General features: G+C 33.9%; 2 protein-coding genes across 3 annotated transcripts in view; one reads left to right on the top strand and one right to left on the bottom strand.

Moving 5' to 3' along the window:
* The window catches only part of LOC111370026 (phenylalanine--tRNA ligase, chloroplastic/mitochondrial-like), a 14,020-nt gene extending 12,601 nt beyond the window's left edge, over nucleotides 1-1,419 (top strand). The window contains exons 13-15 of the mRNA XM_022991738.1: nucleotides 108-275; nucleotides 1,086-1,199; nucleotides 1,304-1,419. Coding sequence (XP_022847506.1) covers nucleotides 108-275; nucleotides 1,086-1,199; nucleotides 1,304-1,354 — 333 coding nt within the window. The 3' untranslated portion in view covers nucleotides 1,355-1,419. The remainder of the gene's footprint in view (nucleotides 1-107; nucleotides 276-1,085; nucleotides 1,200-1,303) is intronic.
* A 7,602-nt stretch (nucleotides 1,420-9,021) lies between these two features.
* Nucleotides 9,022-11,431, bottom strand: LOC111370265. Of its 2 annotated transcripts, XM_022991941.1 has the most exons (4): nucleotides 11,106-11,431; nucleotides 10,261-10,335; nucleotides 9,708-9,848; nucleotides 9,022-9,547 (listed from the first exon to the last, which is right to left on the bottom strand). In XM_022991941.1, exons 1-4 carry the CDS (start codon nucleotides 11,271-11,273, stop codon nucleotides 9,221-9,223), a joined length of 711 nt encoding a protein of 236 aa, XP_022847709.1. In that variant the 5' UTR covers nucleotides 11,274-11,431; the 3' UTR covers nucleotides 9,022-9,220. The 2 variants fall into 2 exon arrangements, with proteins under 2 accessions (XP_022847709.1, XP_022847710.1); XM_022991942.1 differs by lacking the exon at nucleotides 9,708-9,848.
* Nucleotides 11,432-11,673: the final 242 nt, after the last annotated feature.

Genomic DNA, 11,673 nt, shown 5'->3' with positions numbered 1-11,673 from the left:
TTTTAATTCTCTATCCCGTTTCTGGCCTAAATATGATGGCTGTACAAATTGCTTTCTACAGAATGTTGTTTTTACACTCATGTTTCAAATATTTTATTTGTTTCTAGATCTATAGAAGTAGCTCTAGTGACATTTTATATAGAAACTCAAATATTTCTATGATTTTACAGTACCCTCCATGTTACAAGGACATGAGTTTCTGGATCAGCGATTCATTTACTGAGAACAACCTCTGTGAAGTCGTTAGAGGTATTGCTGGGGATCTTGTGGAGGAGGTATGTTCATTTAATATTTCACTATTATACCCTTTTCCCCTGTAGAAGCTTGGTAAGATAGTTATTCATTAACTGATGTGAAAAATCGTGGTAGTGATAGTAATCTTATGACTTTTCAAGAGCTTCGGATCGGCTATGAAATATATTTAGGGCCATAAGTTCATGTAGTTTAAAAACAAACCCTTGACGATGACAAAACGTTGACAATCTAGTGTAAAGATGTTCAATGTGGAGTGATTGCCATATAACTATCATCAAGATTATTTTTTAAATGTTTCTAGGACCACAAAACTTCCATTATGCTTATCCTCGGCAAGACTATGCCGCCATGCTGAGTTTGCAGTAGATTAGCTTGATTTTCATTTCAAATTCAAGTTCTAATTTCAGTACCACATGTTTTAGATGACAGGTGAATTTGCAGCTTGGTAGTGATGATGATCTTGTAAATGTTGCACATTTTTTGAAGATTTGAGGTTAACTTTTTTAACCGAAGAAAAGCTAAATTTGTCACGTTTGCGTTATTCAATGTTTACTTTTTTCCATTTCTGGTGCCTAATTACTGTGCTTGAGAGAAGAAAAGTGCATGTATGAAGTTAAGCAATGCACTGTCCTTTCACTTTCACTAGATCTTATTCATTATCATTAGAAAGGAGCCAGCCATATGGTAGAAGCTGCTAATAAAAATGTTCTGATGTGTATTTGCCAAAGTATACAAATTTGGAGTGTTGATATTCCTCATCTGCTAGCTGAAGGAAAATTTTCTTTTCGTAATTTATTTAATTCACCACAGCATATCAATTTTCTTGCCAGGTGAAATTGATAGACAACTTCACCAACAAGAAAGGAATGACCAGTCATTGTTATAGGATAGCATATCGATCAATGGAGCGTTCACTCACAGATGAGGAGATAAACGACTTGCAAGTAGACCACTAAGGAGATATGGCAAATAAATTTCTTTACCATGTATCTCATCTTTGCTTTTGTTCTAATATAGATGAATTTTTTTTTATGATTTTGGTTGGCAGTGGAGGGTACGAGAACAAGTCGAGACCAAGTTGCGCGTTGTTCTTAGATGAATTTCTCTTGTCCCAATTGCCAGCATTGTTAATTTACTCTCATCTGATTTTCCAAGTTTCTGGGTGTTGTTACTCTTCTATATAGGAAACAATATTGTGTACTCTTTTGTATGTATTTGAATTTGCAAATAAAGTTGAAGAAATGGAAGTGGACTAATGAGAGGTTAAAAAGGGACGTTTCAATGGGAGGTTTTAAATAAAGTGGTCAGATCAGACGCCTATGTTGAAGAGTAGAGGTATAGGTTTATAGGATCAAGGAACAAAGGATTTGGTCAAAATGATGGATTTGTTTGTTTGTTCGATCACAATGTATATTGGGTCCCATTTCATCTTCTTTTCACAAGTGTACAATAAGTCATAAAGAGATTTACTATTTGTACAAAAAAATATATTGTTAGAATTAATACAAATAACACTTGATGATTTTTTGTTGGATAATGGCAAAAAAAAAGGACAGATTTTACAGTGTTAATTCTGGCAGCCTGCTTCTGTTCAAGCAAAGAAATTGACTCATAAATTTCACATTGTCAAGTTTAGGGGAAGGAGTGACGATCACTTTGTAATATCGAAAGTCATGCCCATGATGATACCCAAGAGACGTTGTTTTGGGGTTAGAATACTGAGTATTACAAAGTAGTCGTCATTCAGTCACAGTTGATCGGGCATTTTTCCTATGTTTGATCTCAAAATGGGTTTTATATAAAGAGCTAGCACTCTTCTTGACCTAGCAGATTGATGTATGAGGGTTACTTCTGGTAGAGTTTTAGTTACGTGGACTCGTCTAGCTAAGAACATGAGTTGTTGTGACAATAAAATGTGATAGGATCGTAATATAATGATCTTGTATGGCTAGACTAAGGTGTAGTTTGTGAATTACTAATTAGGCACTTTCTTTAGAAGTCAATTTTGATGTTGAGTTCACGTGAGTGTTACGAATGCTCGTTAAATGAGAAGTTAAGAATCTACGTTCGACGGCACTTCACATCATTGCTTAAAATTTGATTAATAAATTTATCACTTATTTACACACATTACCAGTCAATTTTAAATATTGGAGTTGCGGAGAAAATCTTCAGTAGAGATGTGTAGGTCATCCGTCGAGATGGATCCTCGACATTGGACAATCATACCATGTGGACGATGCAACCAAAAGATTTTCTCAGCGTGGGAGGTGGACAGTAGATTTGAGGGCACCATAATTAGCCAATAGTAATCATGACATGACATCCAATAAGCCGCCATGTATAGGAAAAAGGAAGGAGCTGTTTTGGCAGCTACAAGTTGAGAAAAAGGCTGTGATTAGATGAGACATGTTTGATGTTTATTGGCCCCAAATTTCTGAATCGATATATTTCATCAAATTCATTACTTTTCAACCATATTGATCAATTTTTATTAAAATTTAATAAAAATTTGATTTTAATTTGTATCAAATCGGAGCTCTATATGCCCATGTTTGAGCCACATTTTAGAAAAAAAATGCATTATTCATGTCAAATCAATAAAAAATGTGTGGTTAAAAAATAAGGAAAATTTTTAAATTTGCTTGTAATATTATTTTATTGAAAAATGTGTGATTAACATGATGTCAAATCACTGTTGAAAAATATATTTTTTAAAAATAATGTGGGTCAAACAAGTTCTATATAACTTGAGTCTTGTTGTCGCACGTAAATAACCGAAGGCAAGTTTGAGGTAGATTTTTTTTCTTTTACGAAAATGTATTGGTAAAAAAATATTTTTTGAAGAATGCATAATTAAAAGGGAAAATATATATATATATAGATCGATGTGTAAAATTATTTTATTAAGAAAATATGAGGTTAAAAATGAGTTAGTAAAAATAAATTTTAAATAATCTGTATCAGTTCTGAGTTTCTAAATATAACCATAAGCACGACCTCATGTCATGTTACCCTTCGCTTTTCTCCAACTACTAGTTTCACTGTGTTAGATCATGCTTAAAAGTTGTTTTTAAAAAAAATACACAAAGTAAAAAAATCAGAATTTCTTTATTTTGAATGGAATATAAATAGAGCCTAAACAAATATAAGCACTTGTAAACATGCCCAAACATGTTCTTTGAATGAAATTACATAATAGTCACGGGACCTGTAATTTTTATTGCACGTTTTTAACGAATTTTATCCGCAATACTCATATGGTACCAGTAGGATATTTCGAAAGAACATAGTTATGTATGGTTGTTCAATATACTCATACAATAGAGAGTTTCGACTGGGTATTTATTAGAACTTTATCGTTCAGAACAACTTGTTGAGTGCATGGTGGGGTAAACCTTGCTCTGGCTAAAGTAAGCCTATGGTTAGTTTAGATTAATTGTTGACTTTAACTTAGATTTTAATCATTTTTTAGCTAAATCGAACATGAATAAACATAGATGCTCCTATTCAGACGATTGATGACCAGAAGCGGAGGGAGAGGGAACCCAAGCCTGCCACAAGCCTATTTAACATTTTAGGTCGGAAAAAAATAAAAAATAATAATAATAAATAAAAAATCACTTATGAATTTTTTTTTCCCTTTTGTATTGGTATAAATTCATTTTTTGTCCCCTTGGCTCCACACCTAGCGACGCTTGATTAGATGCAGTCATTCGGAATCACGAGAGGGTGGTAACTGGTTGCGCATGTGAAATAAATGGATGTCCTCACAGGTGGACGTCGAGTCAATTGCTTCAATAAAGGGTCTTCTATTTGCTAAGAATATTGTGATGAAAGTGGAAGAGGCCAAGTGCGAGAGTTAACTTGTTCAGATCGCAATGTTTATCGTAATGGGAATAAAGTAACCCATAATCTTTACTCAAAATCACTTGTGGGACGAGCTCATCGCCTTGGATAATTGCCAATTGATAACAAATGTGAATAGGAGAAGTTAATATTTTTTGTTTCAATTAATAGAAGACAGTTGATCGAAAGAAATAACATGATTTTGCAGATGGGCCATGAATGATGCTCAGTACTTAGGGACCCTCGAGCAATAATTGTTAGGGAAAAGATAAAAGTGTACCATACAAATTTTGGTCCTACTAGTTTTGTACCAGTTTGACCACAAAATTTTCGACTTAACGATGATTTTTTGTTTGAGTGAATGAAACATATCACGTGAAATCGAGCAAGTTTATCAGTTTCTATTTTTATACAGCAATTCTGGCCCATGCAACTCTAACTACTACCTTGGGAGTATGTGATATTTTCATTGCTAACCCTACTCGTGTTGAAAAATATGGCAATGGAAAAGAAAAAATGAAGTAGAAACAAGGATAAAAATAATAAATATATCAATGAAACCTTGAACACGAAATTAATCTCGCTATTCTCCAATGTTATTTGCCTCCCTTCCAATGCTTTCAAGGATTTTCGGCAAATCGTTCATATGATTAAACAAGTCTTTTATGAAGAACAGCAAAAGTAAAAATGTTTCTACACAATGAACAAGTGAGAAGATAAGCAATGAATATATGATTATTATTATTATTATTATTTTGAATGAATAGTTGGGTATAGATTATATTGTAATTCTCTTGCACTTGGATCACCTATTTATAAGCTTAAATGAGTTCCCATGAAATGGTGGAAAAAAAGGATGAAAAGCCAATAATTCTGATTGAAAAAGTGTAAAAAAATTGACCCCACAATCATTTTCCATCAACCATGTGACTGCATGACACAAAACCATGCGATTGCATGGTTAGTGCTGAGAGCCTCATTCAATTCTTTGAAGGGGCTCATGCGACCGCATGGACTTTATCCATGCGGTTAAAGCATATGGTTAAAGCCCCTCTCTTTATTTTTTATTTTTATATTTATCTTGTCGTTTTATTCATCTATTCATTCTTTATTAATATTTTGAACAAAATTCTAACAACTCAAATATCCACTCAATTAAAATATCATTTTCATATATGCATTTGTAGTTAGATTTGATCGAGTCAATAATACTTGCATCATGCGTCTTACCTTGATTGTTGACACAGAGTTAGTCGATACTTATTCTCAGATACTGTCATGTTTCGATGGCCAAAAAACAACCCATATCAATTGGCTCCCCAACAATAATAAAGAAACTAAAAGCCACGGTTTATAAAAAGGTTCTTTCGTTAAAGAAAATGTTGGGTTGAGTCATAAAAAATTATAAAACTGCAAAAAAATAAAAATAAAAATAAAAATAAATAAAAATGGGACAATTTTGGAAGGTTTAAATTGTCTTTTACTAATAATATTTCATTAGTGTAAGCTTTATTCCCAAATGGGAATAAATTTTAAACTTGATCAAGAATCAGTCAATTTGGTGAAGCTAATTTCCAGCAATAACTGGCCGAACTAGTTAAGTAGCTAGTTTTTTCAGGTGAACCCAACTCGCCACAATAACTGGCCGGGCTAGTTAAGTGGCCAGGTTTTACAATCAAATTATAACACACTCGACAGTAATTTTTTTCCATTAGCCTAGAGTTGAAGAGTCCTAGTTCCCGATTCAAAATAGTATTTCACAAATAAGATTCAACTTTACAATTAATGAAAATTACTCATCGAAAAACACAATACCTGTTATACGTTCTCCAACAGAAACCCTACCTGTGTCCTTCCGAGCTGACGTGGATGAGTTAAGCCCACGCATGCGGGCTCGCGGCCTGAACCCATCTATAACCGAACCCATATGTAACTGAATCCCCCTCAAGGATGGAGGCAAGGCACTTTGGCCGAACACCTTCTGAATCAAATCTATTGATATGGTTGACATGACAACTCCCTGCCACAGTCGTCGTAGCCAACCTACTTGGTCAAGTCAAGTCAACTGTCTCAAGATATAGTTTATGGAAGGGAAATTAGCATTAGAATAAATACGTTGTGATTGATTGATACCCATAATGGGAAGTTAAATCTAGGAGGATAAGATCACGTGTCCTCTCATCTGACGACGTACACTCAATATCTCATACTATAAAAACTCACGCTTAGTGTCATCAAGGGTAACGCAAATTTAAACTTTGATACTATAACTTTGTTCTCTACATTTTCCATTTCACTCCCAATACCGACCCCCTTTTTATATATTGGAGGCTTACGTTAAAACCCTCCCACACTCATATACTTCTCCTCAAAAAAATTGACTTGACCGTCGGAGTATGCGTGGCCGGCTCCACCCCCATCGAAGAGGGCCACGTGTAACTAACGGTTTGTCCCAGTGTACAGGAATACGACTTATCTGGACGTGAGAGGTCTTAGAATCTGTTGACCACGTTGGAGGTACATTTTTCGAGATCAACAGTACCATCGTTAATTCCACATTCAAGATGTCCAATTTTATTTATTTTTTATGACGGGGGAATTTGCAACCGCTATCTTTCAGGTATACATTGGGTAAAACCTCGGGCTAACGCAAATGCCTGCAAATTACGCCAGTCAGGTAAACCGCACTTGACAAACTCGATACGATAGGCTTGATCGAGAAAGTGTTGGTAGGGCGAATTAAATTCGTGATCAAAGACCTACGCACTCATCTACTCCATCAACTCGACCGCCTCATGAGAGGCTTCAAGACGTCTAATTTTGTCTTTAATCTTCCCGAGTAATACTCTTTACTGAAGAATTTGTGTATAAAAACCAATCTATCATGGCACCGAAATAAAAAGTTGAGAAAATCTGTGTTTTGTCACCATGTTAAAATTTCTTGATTATTTAGTCAAATTAGTTGTCTCCTCTCTTTTGACAGTCAAGAATACTAATTTTGAATACTTAAATTGATTGTTTCCTATCTTTGAATTTTCGAGTCAACTAATAAAATTTACAGAGACAAGATCTTATCAAAGCATAATAAAATAAATCAAAATTATTATCGATACTTTACTGTCCTTTAATAAAAAAGAAAAAAAAAAACTTTTCTTCAAGGTGACATGTTGAGATGTTTATGGGATATGTTTACACAATTGTTGGATGGATGTAGGTGGAATTTTAACATGAACTTTTTGTCTAGAAATAAATGTGGAAAAATGGAAGGGCATTTTTGGAAGGTCCCACTCTGGCCTTTTTGTCTGTTAACACTTGAATGCCCGTACAAATCCACCAGTTGGTCCTATTGCCCATAATCGAGTATGTTTGGGTGATTTGTAAGTTTTTTTTCTTTTAATTAATTAATAGAATTATTAAATATTTGAGTATGATGACTCGAATTTTGTTTGGTTCAGCACGAAAAACTCGTGATGTGACATATATGGTAAAATTACTGTTATGATAATTTTATATTCTCGCACTCTATATGATATATTTTTGGGAGTAGCCATTCAAAATGTTCATTTCTTATACTTATCGTTGATATAGTTGATTTTCTTCTCCTCTGACTAGGGTTCTTTTCAATCTTCGATTGTTACGTAAATTCGTGTGTTCTTGTTCTTATTTTTATTTTTCTATTGCCCATTCTCATATTTTTGACATTAAATAGGAATTAAGCTGGTGTGCCAGAAAATGTTTGCCCATTTGGTTGCCATATACTCAACATATGCGTGGAACCCGCGTGAAATAAAAAATGAAAAAAATAAAATAAAAATGCTTCCCCTCTCCCTAGTTTTTTGTCAAGGAGGGTGGCAAATCGGCTTGGTTCCATTAAACAATCATACTTTATATTAAAATTTTTAAAAATGACACTTAAAAACTGATTTATTTATTTATTATTTTTTTTTAATAACTAGCGACCAATGATATTAAGTCATTATAATTTTAAATCATAATAAAAATCAATCTTAAAAATATTTTTCCTTTCTCGTAGTTTTTGTTACTAACAAGTGCATTTGTTATTTCTAGTGGTAGTAAATTCTATTGAGTAATTATATTCATACCATAATTTTTACTTATTACACTACATTTTATTTCTATTTAAGAATCTCAACCCTTTTTCAAAACTTATTTACAAATATACATTTTCTCAATAAAATAAGTTCACACGTAAAAGTCAAAGCTTTTCTTTTATAACCATGTATTCTTCGGGAAAAAAAAAATCACTTTTTACAAAATATATTCTTAAAAAATGGGCCTCAAACAAGGGCTAATCATTTTATGCCCTCTCAACGGACAATTTGGATGAAAATTTGTCATTAGACGAGAGATTTACCAATTAATCAAAGAATGGGGATAATGTTTCGAACAAATTAGAGACAAAAGTACTATAGTGGCCATAGATTGAGAATCTTATGTGTAATTAAAGTGCGGTGCAAGTAATAAATAGTGTATATGAATATACTTACCCAATTTTCTCTCTTCTTCACAAGGGCATTTTGGGTAGATTAACCTTATTTAGAGCATGTTTGGAAGTGATTTTAAAAAATAATTTTTTTATCGTTAGGAGAAAAGTAAGATCCACCTGTGAGAGAAGAAGTCAAATATGACGGCTGAAATAGTGAAATAACGATCAAAAAATCAATTTTTTGGGTGATAAAATCGCTCCTAAACAGGCTCTTAAAATAAAATATGACTTTAAAATTGACAATAATTAAATGTGATACTAAAATATATAAATATTAAAAATCGATGTGATTTTTTAAGCATAAGATGATGTCTCTAATATTGTCTCTAAAATTTATTTCGTTTTCACAATCAAATACACGTTAATCTTAGAGCAAAGAGACATTATATTCCTCTTATTTCAAAACAAAATTAGTATAAAACCAACTTTATTTCAATTATGCAATATTAACTAGTTCTATTCAATACGACCTTAATTAATCACCGATGGTTTCTGATAAAATTGCATAAATAACGTAACATATTTATGGAGACACTAATTAATTCCCAATGACATACTATTGAATTCAATTAAAATTTTGACTTGAGATGTTCCTTAAAGCATCGAGGTTCAAGAGAGAGGAGATCTATGAGGAGCTCCCTTTCTCCTGCTGCTCAAGGAGAGCATAATACCAGGAAGAAACCCGCCTTTCCCCTTCATTTTCGCGGTTTCTTTTTCCTTGAAGATCGCAGAATTGCCAATGCCGTAACTAGAATCAGACGCGCCTCTATATTCTTCCAATATTGGGTCGACCTCTAAGAAGGGATTGGGCGTCATTTGAGCCTCGTCTGAGACATCCATGCATAGCCCCTCGAATTGCGATATGGTGAAATCAGATTCATCAAATCTATACAGAATACTCGATAAATCTTCTCCTTGACAAGTCATGTGATCCACCTGCGTATATTTATATAATTCCGAATTAGATAATGTAAGCAAGAGAGAAGTTAAAGGGGGCGCTTTTAAGATAAGATTATACTAAAAAGGAAAAAAAAAATATTGCACTTGAAGAATTCGTAATCGAGTCCTAATTGAGCGGTTAAATGGAAGTTTGGACCTTGCATGAGAGTGAACAAAAGTTAAATGGCTCCTGAAGAATTCTGTCACAGGTGAAACAAGTATTGCCAGAACCCTTGCAAGATCTAGATTGAGCTCTTTGATTCAAGAATATGACTTTTGCACTATTTATTGTGTAGGGCTGCATAAACAAAGATAAACTTCTAATTACTAATGATGCAAGATATCTAACAAGAATTATTCTACTTGCATTAATATTTTGTAGAAGTAGTTTGACAAATGAATGCATCTATCCGTAGATTTGAACAACCGTGCTACATGACCCGCATGGATGACTGCACAAACACACATGGAGAGTCGGGATAATTTTATTCGCACGGGATCCACGCATCCCATGTGAGGGAACGGTCATCGAAGGTGTCATCCATATGGGTCGAGTGACATTATTCTGATTTGAATTCCAGTAAGTCAAATCAAAGGACGGATGAATGCCATCTATCAAACTACCTTTATAGTGTACAGGTAACAGAGGTCTTATAATAAAGTCATGAAATTACTATAATTCTTTATAACAAATTTATGTCGAGTGGTACCTGAATGTAGCAACAGTCGATGAGCTTTTCGAGATCGTCCAATCTAATAACATCTTGATACACATATCTCCTAACCTGTATACCGATATGGTATATATTCAAACTCGAACAAGGTTAATGACATGTAACTGGCCAATACAAAAATTCAAGAGCAGATTTGAACCATAATTCGATCGTATCTCAGTTTCTCAGTCTTTTTGTTTTCATTTATTTAACCCCTTTTCCATCCTTCGATGGAAATTGATGGTGGGTGTGTAAATTATCATTTATGAAATTCAAAATTCGTACAGTATTGTAAATATTTTTTTACTGGATCTGTCATTTAATGTCAGGTAACTTGCAAATCGAGACATAGTTATAAATAAACTGAGTTTGGGGAAGGAGATCGATAAATGATTTGTCAGTACTAATGGGTATTCTGAACAAAGACAGAATAGAGCTGCAATTGTCTACAATTTGACGATTGGGGTCAAAACAGTTTTTGAAAGCAACAACTGAAGAAGAACCCTTTGCAAGGCAAAATTCATGACTTAATTCTTCCAAAAATGTCAATAAAAACAAGAGAGCCAGGATTTTCACATAAGAGTCGAAAAATATCGAAGAGACGAAATGTCTAGTGGTATGTTATCTATCCGTGGTGGTATTCAATGGAGTGTGAGCTCATTATTCAAATATATATGTTAAAATTTTCTATATGAAAACAGGAAAATATAAAAATGCTCCGTCGGTGGGCGGCGGTGGCTGTGTTGCCCTTCCCCTCCCTCCGCCGCTGCTCTAGACACGATCAATTTTACAAATAGAAGAACACGACAATAAATTAAACAAAATAAGCTGATAAATTGAACCTGGAGTAAAGGATGAGAGGTGGTATGAGAAGGAAGACAATGAGGGCAAAAGCTTCGGCAACAATTCAAGCAGAAAATATTCTTTTCGTTCTTCCTGCGATTCTGATGGATCCCGCACTGCTCGAAGAATTTCTCCTCCATTAGCCCCTTTAGCCATGCAGGCTTCATCGAAACCTCTTCTTCTATATCCCAATTATATTCAACTCCCTTTTTGAGTTGTTCCTTACCAGATTCCGATTTAACAATCTAAGAATTCACAAAAAACACCACCACCCAAGGCCTGTATTCGGTGTATTTGTAGAGTAGAGAGTGGGTTTCAAGGGCGGGAAGATGTGCCGACGGCCCACCTTTGTGTACTTTTTCTTTGTGTGACACTGACTGTGTACAATGGACAGAAGTAGTATGATTACTGACCAATGGGTCAAGTTCAACGTAGAATCAGGATTAAATCAATTATATCTACTTTTAGAATTGAATTGAAAAGGATTTTCAAAGAATTGAATTGTCTAAAAATTATTTTTTTGAGAATTATAAATTATTGTATTTGATTAGTATAATTTTTCACTTG

Source organism: Olea europaea, chromosome 21 (genome assembly GCF_002742605.1).
Source record: "Olea europaea var. sylvestris chromosome 21, O_europaea_v1, whole genome shotgun sequence".
NCBI lineage: Eukaryota > Viridiplantae > Streptophyta > Magnoliopsida > Lamiales > Oleaceae > Olea > Olea europaea.
Note: the sequence above shows the minus strand (reverse complement) of the source record. Positions and strands in the feature narration are given on the sequence as shown.